The 20,572-nt window shown below is 33.4% G+C and overlaps 1 protein-coding gene across 2 annotated transcripts in view; it reads left to right on the plus strand.

Moving 5' to 3' along the window:
* Positions 1 to 20,572, plus strand: part of CADM2 (cell adhesion molecule 2) — a 169,092-nt gene that overhangs the window by 64,898 nt on the left and 83,622 nt on the right. For both annotated transcript variants that reach the window (XM_028114859.2, XM_088024782.1), the window contains exon 5: positions 18,918 to 19,096. In XM_028114859.2, the coding sequence (XP_027970660.2) occupies positions 18,918 to 19,096 (179 nt within the window). The remainder of the gene's footprint in view (positions 1 to 18,917; positions 19,097 to 20,572) is intronic.

The raw sequence follows: 20,572 nt of genomic DNA on the forward strand, positions 1-20,572 counted from the left end.
AGAAGCAGGCTCCCAGCAGAGCAGGGAACCCGTTGTGGGACTCAATCCCAGGACCCTGGGATCATGACCTGAACCACAGGCAGACACTTAACCAACTGAGCCACCCAAGTGCCCACATATATTTTGTTTTAAAAAGCAGATTATATCCTTAATTTTATGTATCTTTAAGATGATTAAGACTGCAGGTTCCAACTACAAGGCCATACCAATGCAAATGTAAAACCAATGCAGTGAAATATAACGTGAAGCCTTAGAGGGTATAAGCAGGAAGTTAAAAGAAAACATTCCTCAAAATTATGTGTTTTTTTTTAAGTATTATGCTTAAGATATCACCAAAATAATTAGTGGAATAAACATAATGAGGGTCCATACCATTTAGATACTCTCAAAATGTCAGTCCTTGGTATAAAAAAGGTTATAGGACATTTGGATTGCTTTTTGTGTTTTTTGTTTGTTTTTGGGGGTTTTTGTGTGTGTGTGTGTGTGTGTGTGTGTGTTTGCTTATGTTCCAATATCTAGAAGATGCAAAATTGTCTTAATTAATTAAAAGTTAAAGACAATAGAGCCAGTTTCTAGTGCCATGTTTTTAAAGGTATCATATTGGGAAATTAGCTCTAAGTTTTCATAATTAAAAATATATATATCTATGTGTTGTCTTTCTCATATGAATTTCTTTTCTGAGGCCCATATGGTCTTTTGCTTCCACCTCATGGCTTCAAAATTTAATCACACATTGACTCTGGAAACACACAAGTGGTTATCTTGGAAATGAGACCGAATATATTTGTTTTGTTTTTGAAACAAGAAGCTGACTCTCGGTAATCTCCTCTGCTGTTATTTAGACTGGGCATCTGTGGTGTGTTGGGCACTCAATCATTTTCAATTAAATGTTCCTATGTCTTGCAAAAGTCCCATAAGAGCTTGCAGAACCACAATTATAGATCCATAGAGGAAATGTACTTCTTGAACATTTCTAGGTAAGCAGTTTTCTTACAACAAAAAGCCAATTATTTTGAGGGATTATGTAAATGTTCAGTGGGAAAGTCTAACACAAAAATGTCTCAGTATGTTTAAGACACCATTGTGGAATGATGCTGTCTTATATGTTGACGAGATTTTCAAAATGTGGACTTTTGGACTCATGGGTTTAAAAATTGTTTTTTTATGTATTTATGAGATTACACCCTGGCATTTTACTCTTTATTTAAAGATATATAAACATTGCATGCATGTTTATATAAAAACGAGTCATCAACAAATGGTAATTGTAGGAATATTGTAGAAACAAAAATCACTCTTAACATTAAAAAAAGCTAAATACTATACCTCATCCTTAATTAAAGAAAATGTTAACCCTTTGTTCAACAAGTGCCATTCAATAACGTTTGTCTTTTATCCTTGCAATTTTTTTCTGTAATTTGTATCATAATGTTAGAGCTAACATCCATCCCTCTGGTGGTCATCAGTCAACTGAGAAGTAGATTATTCTATGCCTGTGTTAAACATTTTAACTATGACTTTTGTGTAATATATGAAGGAAACAAAATGTGGAAACCAAAATTAATTCAGAATCACTGTAGATATTTGGTAGTATTTCAATTAATGGTGAAGCAGATTTTTTTTTTTAATTCAGCTAAGTATCCAGGCCATTCAAAATATTCACACTTGAGGAACATAAACCTTTAGCAATACTTTTCAGTTGTGGTGAATTCATTCTTAGAACTCTTCTTCAAAGGTGTCTCTGCCATTCACCTGATTTTATATATATATATATGTATCCTTGAGAGACTATAGGCCAAAGACTATTAGAGTAACAAGGGCATCTTTGAGACAACAAATCCAAGAACACAGAAAAATATCAGCTTTCTCCTTTTGAGGAAAATGTAGAATAATAAATATCTCTCTCCTTTGAAAAGAAAAGTCATTCTATAAAGGATGCTAAGAAGCAGTCTATATGTAATTTTTATGAACCAAAATTCAATACAAGAAATGTCCTTAATATGTAATGATCAGTTAGATTCTAAATTAATGTCAAATATTCATAAAACAAATAGAATTTCTATATGCTAATTAGTTCATGGGTTTTCATTATGTTTTGGTTTTATAAAATCTATCTTCCGTGAAGATAAGTGCTCACTCACATATGTGATTTGTATGGTAGAACTCTTTTATTTTATTTATTTATTATCTAATCGAAGCATAAGTGACATACAACATTATTTTCAGGTGTACGACATAGTGATTGGACATTTATATACATTATGAAATGCTCACCACAAAAAGTGTACTTACCATCTATCACCATGAAAAGTTATTATAATATTATTGACTGTACTTCCTATACCATACTTTACATTCCTTTACTGTTTTATTTTATAACTGGAAATTTGTACCTCTTAATCCCCTTCACCTATTTTGCCACCCCCCTACACCTTTCCCCTCTGACAACCACCAATTTGTTCTCTTTATTTATGGGTCTGTTTCTGTTTTGTTTGTTCTGGATTTCGGATTTCCCATATAAGTGGAATCATATGGTATTTGTCTTTCTCTGTCTTATTTCACTTAGCATAATACCCTCCGGGTCCATCCATGTTGTTGTAAATGGCAAGATTTCCTTCTTTTTATGGCTGAGTAATATTCAAGTGTGTGTGTATGTCTGTATATCTTCTTTATCCAGTTATTTATTGATAGATGCTTAGGTTGCTTTCATGTCTTGGCTATTGTAAATAATGCTGCAATTAATATGGGGCACATACATCTTTTCGAATTAGTGTTGTTGTTGTTGTTTTTTCCAGGTAAATACCCAGGAGTGGAATTGCTGGGTCATATTGTATTTCTATTTTTAATTTTTTGAGTAACCTCCATACTATTTTCTATATGCCTGCACCAATTTATATTCCCACCAATAGCACATGAGGGTTCCCTTTTCACCACTTTCTCGCCAACACTTGTTATTTCTTGTCTTTGTGATAATAGTCATTGTAACAGGTGTGAAGTGGTATCTCACTGTGGTTTTGATTTGGAGTTCCATGATGATTAGTGATATTGAACACTTTTTCATGTATCCAGTGGCCATCTGGATGTCTTCTTTGGAAAAAATGTTTGTTAGTCCCACTGCCCATTTTTAATGTTTGATTTGGTGTTGAATTGTTTGAGTTTGTCATATATTTTGGATATTAATCCATTATTAGATGTAACATTTGCAAATATCTTCTCTCCCATTCAGTAGGTTGTCTTTTTGTTTTAATGGTTTCCTTTTGCTGTACAGAAGCTTTGTAGTTTGATGTAGACCTAATAGTTTGTTTTTTTGCTTTTGTTTCCCTTGTCTGAGGAGACAGATTTTATATGTATCTATCTATGATATATAGTGCTAAGACTGGTGTCTAAGAGTTTGCTACCTGTTTTCTTTTAGTTTTATGGCTTCAGGTCTTTCATTTAGGTAGGTATTTAATCTATTTTGATTTTATTTTTGTATATGGTGGGAGAAAGTAATACAGTTTCATTCTTTTGCATGTAACTGTCCAGTTTTCCCAGCACCACTTATTAAAAGACTATCTTTTCCCCATTGAGCATTCTCTCCTCCTTTGTCATAGATTAACTGACCATGTAAGCATGGTTTATTTCTAGGCTCCTTATTCTGTTCTATTTATCTGTGTGTCTGTTTTTGTGCCAGTACTGTATTGTTTTGTTTATTATATTTTTGTAGGGTAGTTTCCAATCTGAGAATGTGATACCTCCAGGCTTGTTCTTCTTTTCACTCCAAGCAATCTCAAGATTGCTTTGGATTATTGGGGTTTTTTTGTGGTTCCATACAAATTTTAGGATTATTTGTTCTAGTTCTGTGAAAAATGCTATTGGTATTTTGATTATGACTACATTGAATCTATAGATTACTTTGGGTAATATGGACATTTTAACAGTATTAGTTATTTCAATCCATGAGCATGGATCTTTTCCACTTATTTGTATCATCTTCAATTTCTTTTATCAATGTCTTAAGGTTTTCAGAGTGTAGGTCTTTTACCTCTTTAGTTAAACTTATACTTAGGTTTTTTATTCTTTTTGATGCAATTATAAATGGGATTGTTTTCTTAATTCATATTTCTGTTAGTTCATTATTGGTGTATATAAATGACAGATTTATGCATAATAATTTTGTATTCTGCAACTTTAGTGAATTCATTTATTAGTTTTAATAGTTTTTTGGTAGAGTTTTTAGGGTTTTCTATATATCATGTCATGTATCATGTCATCTGCAATAGTAAAACTAAGAAAATTCTTATTCCTCTGAAAACCATATATTCGAATAATCTAAAGACATTTATTTGCATTACACAGGTTTTTTTCAATGTGGAGTGTATATTGATTCACTTTTTCAGATATAACCTCAATTATACAGAAGCCCCTAAACTTCAAAGTTTGAAAAAATTTAAATGGCAAACAAGGCCCCCAATTGTAGAAAATATGAACATTCACAGTGGTCTCCAATTAGAATAGGAAGAATCTGCCAGTAATTACTGATGGCTTTATAGCCCAACTCTTGCAAATTCAGAGTACCAGAAATATTTGGGATGCTTCAAGCAAAGACGAAAGAAGAGGAGAAAAATAGGAGAAAAGAACAACAACCATTGTGACTTGTGACAAGCAAATGTCTCTGAAATGGCATTCTTTTTTTTTTTTTAAAGATTTATTTATTTATTTATTTATTTATTTATTTATTTGAGAGAGAGAATGAGATAGAGAGAGAGCATGAGAGGGGAGAGGGTCAGAGGGAGAAGCAGACTCCCTGCTGAGCAGGGAGCCCGATGTGGGACTCGATCCCGGGACTCCAGGATCATGACCTGAGCCGAAGGCAGTCGCTTAACCAACTGAGCCACCCAGGCGCCCGAGAAATGGCATTCTTTGATGAACTTCATCACTAGCACTCAAGATTATAAGTACAGGGATGAACACACTGAGCGGGGTTCTTGTCTCATGGAGTCGAAGAATGAATCTTGTGGACAAAAGAGAGTGAGCAAAGCAATAGAATTTTATTAAGCAAGAGTACAAAAAAACCTCTCAGATGTGAGAGGGGTCCTGACTGGGTTGCCAATGAAGGCTTTTTATCTCTGGCCTTTTATTAGGACTTTACCAAGAAACTTGCTGGTGGTTAAGTCAGTACTGTGGAACTAGACATGAGGCATATACATTGTGTGCGAGTCTTTGCTTATTCTGACATCTATGATCTAATCAGGATAGAAGAAGTCCTTTAGATGTATAGGTCTGGTTAATCTTTATATATAGTTAACTTCTCCTTTGAGGCCTGATAATGTTTTTGGTGGATATTTTATATTTTCTGTGGTTACAGTGTAATTTTTTTTTTACAGTGTAATTATCAGAAAAACATTTTAGCCCCAGCAGTTGAGACAGGAGTTCTGATTTTTCTTCCTTATTTCTATTTTTGTTCTGTCACAGTGTCTGTATACCTGAAATACCCTCAGAGCCTAGTTGGGGCCCTTATTCTTTCCCTATCTAAAGTCTCATCCTTTCCATATTCAAAGTGCCCATATAAAAGCAAGATTAAAAATATAATAGCTTTGCAGTGCAAGGACAAAAAGACCTATAGGCCATAGGAACTCTCACTGTGGGTCAGTGTTTTTCACATTGCCGGCTGTGGCTAATTAATGAGTCCTAAGATCGATTATCAAATTCTTTTTAAAAGCCAAAAATAAAATATAAAATAATAGAATTGGAAAGGAAAATATAGAGAAGTATAGAAGAAATATAAAGAAAATGTCACAGTGCATTACAAAGAGCAAGCTTTTATTTCCTGTATGGGTTTGTGCATTGTGTAAGGTTATAAAATGTGTCTTTCTATAGATCACACCTCAAAAGGTTTGAAAATCATTGCATTAACGCCAACTGTGGTGAAGCTGAAGTTTAATCACTGCAGTCCCTCTAAAACCATCAGTATACAAATACATATGTTGAGACTAAAGAGATCTGAGCTCCCAAAAAATAATCAAGTGCCACTAAGAATGTTATGTTAAATAATGCAGATAAGCTTGATCTTTTGAGAAGGATTTCATTCAAATGATCAAAATATACTTTCAAATTTTTAAGTCTCAAATTTCAGTTATCTTCAGCATTGCTTTATATGGAGCATTTAGTTCCCCACCTATCAGATAAATGATGTGCATTTTACTTTACTAAGTTTTAATACCAGAAAAGAAACAAGTCATAGAGCAGAAGCAGTTCTATAGTAGTGATACAGTGTTTAACATAAATATTCATAAATATTAGATCTTATAGGTAAATGAGCATTATTTTATAGTAGTATAAGTAATGGATTATAAAGTAACTCTTATATGGGATATAGGACCACATCATGGTAATGTGCCCTTGAACTTAAAGGTTTTCAGGCATCTGACTGATTAAGATGCTTATAGATACATTTTATATGGCATCAAATTTGTCCTTATAATGTACATAGATTGATAAACTGGCAGATTCTGAAAAATTTAGACTCAGAAATTCTTGATTTAAAGAAAATTAAAAATGTTCCAAAGTCTAGCTTAGTCAAAGGAAGTTTTCAGAAGTGACTAAATTTCACATAAGTTGAAAATATTTTCTTGAGCATGATCATTTTTAAATATATCATAGATATTTTAAGCTTACTGTATATACACAGAGGAACTTATTACTGCTTAGGTGAGGGAATGGATGTTTACTCAAGATTTCTTGATCTTTTAACCAGGAATTAATACTTTTTATTTACCAAAGAAAGTTAAGTATAGATAAAGCATGGGTCATTGTTTTGCTTTCACACAAAGCCCTTGAGAGATTATCTTAAGCATTTGTCACAATTTTGAGTATTTTTCCTTCAGTGCTAAAATCTGTCAGTCCTTCAGGATCATAGCAATCTTATCTTTTCTAGGGATAATCTTTTATTTGTTGTCCCATAAATTGGCTGGAATTATACAGTTTGCAGTATGACTACATTGTTTCTCAAAAGTGTTAAAATAATCATCAATGAACACCATCTTTTCAGTAAAAAGTGGTCCAGGATTTCACAGGCACTCTCAAAAAGGCGATTATTTTCAAGTCTTCTAAAGAGCACTTACCTCTTGCATATAGGTTATTTTCTGCTTCAACTACAAGCTTCTAAACTTGTAGGCAAGAAGTACCTTAAAAAAACAGAATCAAGTAGCATATGCTCAGAGGAATCAGGATAGAAGGAGTCCTTTTCTTATTTGCTATTGAGGTTTTAAATCTAATGATGAACTTAACACTGATGTTATTGTCCCAACTAAATCTAATCTTTAATGTAATGAGACTTCTACTTGACACCACACTAGTGTAATAGTTGATTTCAGTTTACATGAGTGAGTAGATAGAATCAAAATCAGAGTGTCAACTTACAATTTAATGGAATAAGTAGGCTTGAATTCTCCACTTCAAACTGACTTCATTTATTACCACATTAAACACCTTTGACCCTATCAGACAGAAATACTTACGGTGATATTTGAGTTAGGGGCTTTCACTGTTGAGCCTTTAAATAGGAATCATTAAGATTCTCAAACTACATGCAGAAAGAAAATGACAATAACACAGTTCATTGCTTTACATGAAAAGAATTTTGCAAGTATGGGAAATGTCATATCTATGCTGAGGAAAGACTAACCTATCCTGAGCAAAACACCTGATTGAAGAGCATGTCCTGAAACGACGAAACACAAAAGGGCATGGAGGCCAGTGAGGAAAAGAGGCTAAGGAACCATTCTACTCTTTTTTTTTTTTCTCATACAAAACACCCAAAGACATACTTATTAAATGAGTCAGTACAAATAACTGCAACAGGCTAGAAATAGAAGGGGAGACAAATCTTTTAAGAATTCCTTCATCTGGGTAATTTCTTCAAGCCCCTTCTTCTTTTTTTCTCTTTGCTTACTGTACTATTTTAGCCTTAAATATTTGAAATGTTAGGGCAGAGCCAACTTAACAAATGATGATATTAACTGGATCGATATATAAATTTTGCAAAAATACATATTTTAAATATTATGTTGAAGAGTTTCAGAAAGCAGAAATGTGTAGATCTAATCATATATTCTAAATAATGTTTCTGATGATACATGAGACATATTTCCACAGATCAGAAAAATAAACAAACTTACAAACTTTTTTAATACATAAAATGTTCAAACATAGTAATAATATTTACTTTGGCTTTAAAATTGGTTTTCTCAAAAAAATAAATAAAATAAAATTGTTTTTCTCATTGCTCTTCATGCTTATTCTTGCATGATGACTTCAAGAACAGTGTTTTTTTTATTTTATTTATTTATTTATTTATTTGACAGAGAGAGACACAGCGAGAGAGGGAACACAAGCAGGGGGAGCGGGAGAGGGAGAAGCAGGTTTCCTGTGGAGCAGGGAGCCTGATGCGGGGCTCGATCCCAGGATCCTGGGATCATGACCTGAGCCAAAGGCAGCTGCTTAACCAACTGAGCCACCCAGGCGCCCCAAGAACAGTGTTTAAACAAATAAGCTATTTACCCTCTCCTTATTTTTTTCTTTACCTTGTTTTGATGTTCTGATAAAGACAAAGAGAAGACAGAAAAGTTCTGTTCATCAGGGCTGAGAATTAACCAGATAATCACAATGATGGCAAAAAAAAAAAAAAAAATCTTGATTGCATTTAAGACTGGTTAAAGAGGGGTCCCTGGATGGCTCAGCTCGTTAAGCGTCCACCTCTTGGTTTTGGCTCAGGTCATGATCTTGCAGTTGTGGGATCGAGCCCCACATCAGGCTCTGTGCTCAGTGTGGAGTCTGCTTCAGATTCTCTGTCCCTTTCCCTCTCACTCTCTCTCTCTTTCTCTCAAATAAATAAAATAAAATAATAAAAACCTGTTAAAGAAAGAACTAAAGGTAGAGGGGAATTGAAGAATGAAAGTAAATGGTGGGTTTATTAGGATTGGAAGCTTTGATGTATAATAGAACAGTGTATTGAGAAGATGGGAGGTTATGATTGAAAATATTGAAATTTCTTAGTTTTATAATAGTGAGGTAATGATGACGACAAAGTTTGGTGTGTGATCATGACTGAGGGGAGACCAACAAAATAATTACTGAGTATGGGGGAATCAAGGAGCTGAGAGGTCAAGGTATTGGGTTCGAGATGTAAATGTTTAAGTCAGTGAATTTTTGAAGAGCTTCTTTCTTGTTCATATGATATTCTCTTTTGCCTTCTCTCAGCCCTCTTGGACTTCATTCTCTCTCTTTTCTTATCCTTTAAATGAAAATATCCCACAATATCCAGTAATCTATCCTTTTGTTTTCCATCTGGAGCTTGGACACTTGCTTGACTCTAATATCTCTCTAAAAGAATCCACTTCTGCCCTCAGCCCTGACTTCTAATTTCTAATTTCCTTATTGCTGAAGAAAGATGTATTTCTTGATTTTCTTCTAGCTCTTGAACTTAGCATGTCCCAAAGTAAAATCATCAATTTCCCCTGCCTGCTATATCTCAATTTTTTAAAGTGTGATTTGTATTTTGTTTGTACATTTATTTGTTTATTTGGTTGGTTGGTTGGTGGTATGTTGGTTTTGCATTTATTTTTTCTTATTTAGGACTGAGGTTGTTCCTATTATACAGACTGGGCAGCATAACGAGAATAGGTCCTCTCTCTTCATTAAGGCCATATATGTTCTGGCTCCAAAAATTGTATTTACTTTCCCAAGATCTATCCTAGTATCTTCTTTTGTTCTCTGCTTTCCTTTATTACTCCAACTTTATGTAGGACCCTGGCTTTCTCTCTTAAGAACTCTGTAGATGGTCTCTTTATTGAACTTCCTTTTTCAGATATTTCACATTACTACACTTAAAGGAAACTCTGAACAAGAATACTCACTTCTTAAAAGACTTAGCAAAGTATATTTGTTTTTCCTAAATGTCTGGATATTTTAGCCTGGAATAAACCCAAGGCCAGATTTGAGTTCCAGGTTAAAAAATGTACATGTTTTTTGATTTTTGATTTTTGGGTTTTTTCCTCATGTTGGTACCCCAAATCTTTCCATTACTTTGCTTTTGTTCATGGTTGTCTTTATGACCAGAATGTTCCCTACCACATTTAATTCTCTCTTCCATTAAATGACATCATCAGTCTTTTGGTAACACTAAAATAACACTTTGCATCTTCAGCTTTTTGTCTTATAAACTGTCTTGGACTAAGTTCCTTATGAGCATATTTGGTCCTGTTAGAACTTACATCCCAACTCTGTTATCCTACCATGAGTCATTAACTTTGCCCTTTCTAATTTATTATCTTAGCTAATCACAATATTACCTGTTATTAACGCTGTTCTCTTTTCCTGGTACTTGCTATATTTAAATTCATCTTTTCAACAATATGGCTTCCTGAGGGCAAGCATCCTACCCAGGGTTCTGACTTTTCTTGGGTTGGCATCATCCATCTCTACCACTTAAAGTCCTACCACAATTGAAGATATTAATCAAGAATTATACCTTTCATAAAGCCGGTTCTAATGTCCCTAATATAGGTATAGTTAATCTTTATGTTTTATAGCTCATTTATGCCATTTACCATGCCCTGCAAGTGTTATGGTTGATGACATACCTTATATAAACTACAAAAATGTGATATCACAGAGAGAAGATGTTTATTTTCCTCATATCCCTTATAATTTCTGGTTCAAAAACTTGCACACATTTGTTTATTGATAGATGTTAGATAATAATTGTATAAACTTATGAAGTACCTAGCCAAGAGTACATAGGCATACTTTAACAAACAATAAAAATCTTCATTGAACTCTTATCTGTCTTGAGATTACAAGTGTAAGAATGGGACATTTTCTGCTAATTAAACTCATCAAAACTCATTGAGGACTATATAAATGTTTCTGAAGTTTTGTTTTCCTTTGAGCAAAACCATATCTATAAAGACAGATACATAAATGTTTCATTGATTATGTTTTTAAATGAACTTAACTGTGATAAGTAAAATATTCAAAGTTAACTCGGGTAATAGTAAAAGTTACCTGATGTTTTAAGAATTGCTTCCATAAAAAGTATGTAATCCATATTTCAAATAAAAGGAAAGAAAATTTCATCACAATAAAGTTGCACAACAATTAGATTTGAGGAAAAATCGCAGCTTGATGAACTCTCCAAGGTCCTAGATCAACATTTTATTTTATTTTTTTAAAAGATTTTATTTATTTATTTGAGAGAGAGAGAATGAGAGAGAGCACATGAGAGGGGTTAGGGTCAGAGGGAGAAGCAGACTCCCTGCCGAGCAGGGAGCCTGATGCGGGACTCGATCCAGGGACTCCAGGATCATGACCTGAGCCGAAAGCAGTTGCTTAACCAACTGAGCCACCCACGCGCCCTAGATCAACATTTTATTATAATTAAGAATTTGATTTGAAATATATGTAGACTGTTATTTACACAACTATTTTCAGAAACCTCTCATGTGATCATCATTAACAAAATAACCTATTGTGTATCTTTACATTTGAAGTGGTCAATGTAATAAGTAGTTCCACAAGTAATCTCTTTATTTTTTCCTGTGTAGCAGTCACACCTTTGCTTCCAACAGAGACTCCTTACAAAATTATATTTTGAATTGGTTGCATTGCTTTAAGAAAGGCTACTCCTTGAACTTGCTTTGTATTTATATTTTAGATTTTAAGAAAAGGAGCAAACAATACCAGCTTCTAATATTTTTTTTTCTTCTACCTCATTTCGTTGGCAGTTGGGGCTGTGGCTTAGGGATGCAATTTCAGTCCACCCAATGAAGAGTGGCTGAGGCTAGATTCTCTCAGATCCTTCTTCCCAGAACCCAATAAATTTAAAATTTTCTACTTGAACTGAATGTCAAACTCACTTGTCAATTTGAATTTAATTTCTCTCCCTCTGCTTTTCTAAAAATTTGATAACATGAACACAGTTTCATACATAGACTCTTCAGTATAATTTCTTCAGTAAAATTATGCTTAAAGCAGAAAAATGGATCGAGATGTTTATGTAATTTCTACCACCTTCTTCCACTGTAGAGTGAAACCATCACAGGAAATAGAGGAGCATTGGGCTTAGAAATCTCCCTAGTATTAAATCTTCAATCCACATCTATCACCTGGGAATTTCTAAACTGAAATAAAGGCAGTAGTCATCTTCATGTGCCATACAATTATAAGTACCTAAGGCACCAAGTCATTAGCTATAAGTTCCTGCTTTGTCTTGTATGAAAGAAATGTAAGATATGTGTATTTGCAAATTTCTTTCTTTTTTTCTTTGAGCCAGAACAAGGTGTTAACTTTAATGCTATTACAGCAACTTATTATTTTTCTTTCATTTAAGAAAAGTAAGTTTCATTTTCATAAGACTAATTTTAATGTTAGAGCCCAACATGTACTGTGCTTGTGAAGGAAAATGTACTGCAGAACTCCAATGGGTTATAGCCATTTCTCAAATGGAAAAGGAAGATACTGGAGAGTGCATCCATTCCAACGTTTGGAAGACCTTTTACTCGTGTTTACTTCTGCAAGGACCCCAGACCTCTTTTTCAGGAGATCTGCATTATGACACTTACTTTTCTGTAACTGAACTGCTTATTCTTTATTCTTCTTCTCAAGCATGAGCCTAAAAGGGAATGAGAGAGAAGAAGGCAAAGCAAGATTCCATTACCATCAATACCTAGGGAGTATGGATCCCATATACAGTTGGAAGAATTAGAGGGACTGTTCCTATGGTAAAACTTTATAGAATAAGTGCCCCAAAGACCAAACAAAGAGTTTCAGTGGAAATGAGTAATCAGGTTTGTAGCCAGTTCAAGATATTAAATAGACTGCTAGCCTGAGGGAGTTGTGGCAATTCCTTCTAAAACTAATTTATAAATAAGGAGTTGTTAAATATATCAGAGAATCTCTCATTAGATATATATATAAAACAAAATATGAAGCTAATAAAAATTTTTCTAAAAATCTGTTAAGGTAAAACAATTCCACCAAGACCTTAGAATTCAAGACAATAAATGTACAAGTATGTTTGATTTCTTCTTTCACTTTTATTTTTTGTTGTTTTTTTCTGTCACCCTGTGAAGAAATAGCCGCAAAATGTCATTAGGTGCATAAGGAAAAAAAATCTTTTTTAGCCCTATAGATTTGGTAGACAGAAACATAAATCAAATGTTATCTCATATGGAAGATTTCCACATTCTAATTATTTGGGCTTTTAAAGGGGAAACTAGATTGACTACATGAATGTTCTCACTATAGAGTTATATAGTGTTATCTCATGCCTGATGCTGTGTCAGTATCCTGTTACGCCTCGGGTCTAGCTCCCACTCTTCTTCAGCCTTATCACATAGAAACTATAGACTGGAACCACTTTTTAAATGATCACCTTTGGTTGCCTGAACAGCAGGGAAGATTGTTATTCATTTGCAGCAAGAAACTCAATCATTTCTGGGTTCCAATTAGAGAAAGCCTAGGGGCCCTCTTTATTAAGATGAAACAAATTGTATCAAGACTTGCTAAACCGCTTAATATTTTTATGGTGATATTAAGAAGCTTGAATATTTTAAGTACTAATTGGAATATGTGTAGGGTATTTTTAATTAATGTATAAACTCTAACCTGCATTTCATTAAAATTGCATCTTATGGTGCTTTTTTTGCCACCTTAAAGATTTACCATACAAAGTAGGATCAGGAATCCTGCAATGTTCAGTATCAGCAGTGACTTACACTGTTATAATCTCCACTTAACCATTTCTGCAGATGTTTTTTTCATTATTTCCTAAAAGAGAGAAATATTTTTTTAGAAAACATTTTTTTTAAAACAGACTGGCAACTTAAATAATTTATCTAGATCTTTATTTTCATTTCTGTATACACGATTTAAAATTATATATCTAAATTTACCTATATAATTACAGGGCCATATACTTTAAGATGTGACTGAAATCTTATGAACACAAGCAGAGAAAAGTTATGACAGTTTGGATTTGGGCAGGGAGTATAAATTTGAGTGTATGGAAATGCATAGGTATATACATATAATTACATCTGTGTATGTTTAAAAATTCTGACTTATACATTAAGAAGGTATTGCCTCTTAATGAAATACTTCTGTTGAGTAGTATTTTAAGGATGAATCTTTTACAATTCAAGTTATCCTTAATATAACTGTTATTTTAATGTTGGTCTTCTGTGGCCTTGTAGAAAGGACACACCTAATATTTCAATTATATGCAGTAAGTCATAGTGTTGCCTCTTCAAAAGATATTCAGGATGTGCAACTTTCAAGATTATCCAGGCTATCAGTTTTAACAGAAGAATTAGTAGATTCAAAGACCAGCTAGCTGATGTGAGGTACGTGAAGCAAGTTGAGAAATATTAATGGTTTATATTTTATTAAAGATACTATGAGAATGAGTTGTCTATATAATTGAAAGATATAAATTATTATATTTTCCAATAGTTTTGGATAGCTAGTTTGTCTCTCTTTTTCCCCATAAAATGCCCTTTCAGAGGTTTCATGGGTACAGTCCTGATTGTCTTTTTGTTCTCTCCCCAAGTGTTTCACTACTTAAACTAAATGATTCTTTCATCACATTGCTGATCTGCTTGTTTTGATCTATTTCCTGTATTTTTTATTATTTGGTCCAAAACTTTTATCACTTCTCCAAATTTTTTTTCAGAAAAACATGTATTCTTGGCTAAAATTAACAAGTCAGGAAACAATAGTTGTTGGCGGGGATGCGGAGAAAGGGGAACCCTCCTACACTGTTGGTGGGAATGCAAGCTGGTGCAACCACTCTGGAAAACAGTATGGATGTTCCTCAAAAAGTTGAAAATTGAGCTACCATACAATCCAGCAATTGCATTACTGTGTATTTACCCCAAAGATACAAATGTAGGGATCCAAAGGGGTGTGTGCACCCTGATGTTTATAGCAGCAATGTCCACAATAGCCAAACTGTGGAAAGAGCCAAGATGTCCATCGAGAGATGAATGGATAAAGATGTGGTATATATATACAATGGAATATTATGCAGCCATCAAAAGGAATGAGATCTTGCCATTTGCAATGACATGGATGGAACTAGAGGGTATTATGCTAAGCAAAATAAGTCAGAGAAAGACATGTATCATATGATCTCACTGATACGAGGACTTCTTAATCTCCAGAAACAAACTGAGGATTGCTGGTGGTGGGGTGTTGGAGGGATGGGGAGCCTGGGTGATAGACACTGGGGAGGGTATGTGCTATGGTGAGCGCTGTGAATTGTGTAAGACTGATGAATCACAGACCTGTACCTCCAAAACAAATAATATATTGTATGTTTATATATATATATATATAGTAAGAAGGGAAAAATGAAGGGGGGGAATCGGAGGGGGAGATGAACCATGAGAGACTATGGACTCTGAAAAACAAACTGAGGGTTCTAGAGGGGAGTGGGTTGGGGGGATGCATTAGCCTGGTGATGGGTATTAAAGAGGGCATGTATTGAATGGAGCACTGGGTGTTATATGCAAACAATGAATCATGGAACACTACATCAAAAACTAATGATGTATGGTGATTAACATAACATAGTCAAATAAAATTAAAAAAAGAATTTTATCAGAAGTATTCTTGTGAGAAATATAGGAAATATTAGTAACATATCTAAGATAACTACCATTATTAACCCATGGTGGTAGGTACTATTAACTATTCCTATAATTTATAATTACAAAAGTATGTAAAATGTTTGAAGACAGATGTCCATGGTTCATTTATCCTTTCTTCCCTACAAACAGGTTTTGAGATGGGAATTCTTTGCAAGAATTAAATTAAAAGAGAACTATCAGTTTCTATAAGTTCATAAAACTTATTTTTTAGATTCCACATATAGGTATGATCATACAGTATTTGTCTTTTCCTGTCTCACTGTTTCACTTAACCTAATGCCCTCAAGGTCCAACCATGTTGTCTTAAATAGCAGGTTTTCCTTTTTTCGATGGCTGAATCATATTGCATTATATTTGGAATATATTTTCTTTACCCATTCATCCATTGATGGATATTTAGTTTCTTTCCATGTGTTGGCTATTATAAACAAGGCTGCTGTGAACATGGGATGCAGATATCTTTTTTGAGATAGTGATTTTGTTTCCTTTGGATATTTACCCAAAAGTGGAATTGCTGGATCAGGTGGTAATTCTATTTTTAATATTCTGAGGAACATCCATACTATTTTCCATACTTGATCCACCAATTTATATTTCTACCCACATTGTGTAAGGGCTCCCTCTTCTCCACCTCTTCCCTAACACTTGTTATTTCTATACTTTTTTACGATAGGCATTCTAACAGGTATGAGGTGATAGCACATTATGGTTTTGATTTGCATTTATCCAGTGATGAGTGATGTTGAACATTTTTTCATGTAATTGTTAGCCACTTGCATGTCTTCTTTGGAGGAATGTTTATTCAATTCCATTGCAAATTTTTTAATTATTTTTTGCTACTCAGTTGTACAAGTTCTTTATGAATTTTGGATATTTACCCATTTAGCAGATATAGGATTTGGAAATATTTTCCACCTATTCTTTAAATTGCCTTTTCATTTTGTTAATGGTTTCTATTCTGTGCAGAAGCTTTTTAAATTTATTTTTTATTTTATTCTATTTTTATTTTGTTTCTTTTTTTCATAATCTCATTTTTTAAGTTTTTATTTAAATTCTAGTTACTTAACATTCAGTGTTATATTAGTTTCAGGTGTACAGTATAGTGATTCAACACTTCCATACAATACCGGGTGCTCATCACAGCAAGTACACTCCTTTCTCCCCATTGCCTATTTCATCCATCACCCCACCCACCTCTCCTTTAGTAACATCAGTTTACTCTCTATAGTTGAGTCTATTTCTTGATTTGCTTCCCTCTCTCTTTTTTTCCCCCTTGTTCATTTGTTTTGTTTTCTAAATTCCACATATAAGTGAAATCAAATGGTGTCCATCTTCCTATGACTGATTTATTTTGCTTAACATAATACTCTCTAGCTTTATCCATGTCATTGCAAATGGCAAGATTTCATTCTTTTTATGGCTGAGTAGTATTCCATTGTATATGTACATCACCTCTTCTTTATCCATTCATCAATCAATGGACACTTGGGCTGTTTCCATAATTTAGCTATTGTAGATAATGCTGCTATAGACGAAGGGGTACATGTGCAGATGCTTTTTAGTTTGACATAGTCCCAGTTGTTCAGGACTTAATTTCAAGCTTTAATCCATTTTGATCTGATTTTTGTGTAAGATAGAGATTCAGGATCCAGTTTCATTCTTTTGCATGTGACTGTCTGGTGTTCCCAGCACTTATTGAAGAGACTGCCTTTTCTCCATTATGTATTCTTGCCACCTTCATAAAAAATTAATTGGTTATATATGTATGTGTTTATTTCTGGGCCCTCTACTTTGTTCAATTGATCTATATGTCTGTATTTATACCAATAGCATATTTTAATGACTATAGCTTTGTAATATAGTTTGAAATCAGGAAATGTGATGCCTCTAGCTTTTTTCTTGTTTTTTAAGATTGCTTTCCTGTTCAGGGTTTGTCATGGTTCCATAAAAATTTTAGGATTGTTCTATTTCTGTTAAAGATGCCATTGCAATTTTGATAGGGATTGCTTTGAATGTGTAAATCACTTTGCTAGTATGGACATTTAATCTTAATTGTTCCAATAATGAGTATGTATGTGTTCTCTTTAATTTTTTTCATCAATGTCATAGTTTTTAGTGTATGGATTTTTCATCTTCTTAAATTTTTCCTAAATATTTTATTCTTTTTGGTGCAATTGTAAATGGGACTGTTTTCTTAATTTCTTTCTAATAGTTCATTGTTAATGTATAGAAATATACATTTTGTATATTGATTTTGTATCCTGAAACTTTACTAAATTCATTTATTAGTTTTAACAGTTATTTGGTGAAGTCTTTAGGGTTTTCTTAATATTATGTCATCTGCAAATACAGGCAATTTTACTTCTTCCTTTCCTATTTGGATGCCTTTTATTTTTTTCCTGTTTAATAGCTCTGGCTAAGACTTCCAATATAATGTCAAGTGAAAGTGTCCAGGTACAGGGGATAGGGTAGTGGGAGAAATGGGTGAAAGTAGTACAGATTACAAGTTACAAGATAAGTAAGTTCTGAGGATGTAATGTACAGCATGCTGACTATAAATAACAATACTGTCTATTTTAGTGTTGCTAAAAGAGAAGATTGTAAAAGTTTTCATCACGAGAAAAAATATACAACTATGTGAGGTGATGGATGTTAACTAAAGCTGCTATGATAATTATTTTTCAATATATACATTTATCAACTCATTCTGTTGTACACTACAGCGTTAGTTGTCAATTGTGTCTCAATAAAACTAGGAGACTAAAAGAGAGAACTTTAAGGAAAAACCTGGTGAGGGTGAGAAAAGCAGGAAAGGTGAAGGGCAAAAGCTTCAGATGGTTTCAGGCAAAACTGTCACAGTGCAAAGGTACAATTCCAAGTACTTCTATAAAAGGCTACTCCAGTAGCCCCAAAGCCATCCTCTAGAAATAGCAGGTATGAGCAATTCGTATCAGGATCAAGGCCACAGGACTGCTATAATGACTCAGCAAATTAGTTCCTTAATACATGTCTGTTTAGTTAAGCAGAATAGAGTTAAATTATATTTGCAATATCTCCAAATCTCCTGAGTGAGAGCATGGTGGTTGTTTGGTACCTTATAGACGTTAGCATATGGATGTGCATGAAATGATTGCTAAATATTTATATATTGCTTGATTTATTTACTTCACATAATATGAAAACTTTCTTATTTTTCCTATCTATGTGCATATTTAAATCCAATAGGCCAGAACCTGTTTTGTGGACAAAGGACGGTGGAGAATTGCCAGATCCTGACCGAATGGTTGTGAGTGGTAGGGAGCTAAATATTCTTTTCCTGAACAAAACGGATAATGGTACATATCGATGTGAAGCCACAAACACCATTGGTCAAAGCAGCGCAGAGTATGTTCTCATTGTACACGGTGAGTACTTTTTTGACATCATTATATGTGAAAAAAATAAATGACCTGAAAAACTTTAAATTTATCTTTAGAATAATAAACAACATTTTAAACAGGTTTTCTTTTTCTTTCAGAAGGACTTTTCATAAAAGATTCACAATTACTATGTTCCAAGTCAAACTAATAAAATAAAGTTACAACATACACTAAAAATAAAAATTATTTTTGTAAAAGGTTTTCTTTATTACAAATATATAAGTGTTGGTAATGACTAGTAAATAATAATGGTTTTCTTTAAATTTTGCAAATAAATGCTTTTAGTTATAAATCACAATCATGAAAGCTATATTTACCTTAAATTAGTTTTGGTTGTAATATCATAAAAACATACTTTATTATCACTATGACTGGTTTCACAAAGAATGATAGCATGTTACTGAGATGCAGCAAAGGCAGGTGTACAATATTAATAACTGCATTAATTTCTTATGAACAATGAACAATTTGAAACAGTCACAGACATTTTTTTCACAGCACTAATCTCACAATTGGAGTAAATACAACAAAAATGGCAAAATAAATAAATAAATAACAGTACCTAAGACTGAGACAATCTCTGTTTTTCCAAACCCCCAAAAGTCACAACTGTTGCTTATGATATAGCTTTAATATATTGTTAGATAGAGATGAACTTTTATGAGATTGATAAATAATGCAATAAAAAAATTAATCAAGTTTCTTTACTGCAAGACTTCTCAGAGTTTCTTAAATATGCCAGGTATAATGTGAATTTTCAAGAAAAAGAAGCATTAGAGAATGTAAGATATTCCTCATATTTCACCATGAAAACCTTTTCTAAAACTAGTATTATGTTTGCACAATATTACAGAGCTCTGAGTGAGTGCTGTATAAAACATGGTGCTGTAATAAATCCAGGGTATCTTAAAAATCGTGAAGAAAGTATATTTGATATCTTTCCCATGAATCTAATTATAAAATATGATAAGTATGAATTAGTTCTGTACCTTTCCAAAAAAGAATTTGGGGGGCGGTGAGTAAAGTCTAATTCTTTGTGAAGAGATTTTATTTTGGGGAAAAAAATTAATACAGTTTGTGTTTTTTCCTCAGGTATTTATTTTGTTATGATACAGGACAAAATTGGAGAAAAAGAATATATTAAATCAATACACAGCTTTCCTATTCTCAGATTACTTTAGTGTATGCAGTCTCTCAATTCTTAACACCACTTTACTGTTGAAGGCAAATGAAGGCTTGCAGTAAATAGACTGCCCACATATAAACTCCTTGAAGATAGAGCTGAGAGATTAATTTCTAGCATCCTATGAACTGTGCAGATTACAACTTTTAGAAAAGATCAGCCTAATCCAGTTAAATTCATAAATTGGAACTAAATGTGTTAAAACCCTGTAGGCACTCCCCGCCAGGCTTCCTGCCAGTGAGGGTCTAACAAGTCCTGGGCATGTCAAGAAGATAAAT

This window comes from Eumetopias jubatus, unplaced genomic scaffold (genome assembly GCF_037043125.1).
Source record: "Eumetopias jubatus isolate StellerSeaLion01/CBP00866 unplaced genomic scaffold, mEumJub1_p1.0 scaffold_1, whole genome shotgun sequence".
In the NCBI taxonomy this organism is placed as follows: Eukaryota; Metazoa; Chordata; class Mammalia; order Carnivora; family Otariidae; genus Eumetopias; species Eumetopias jubatus.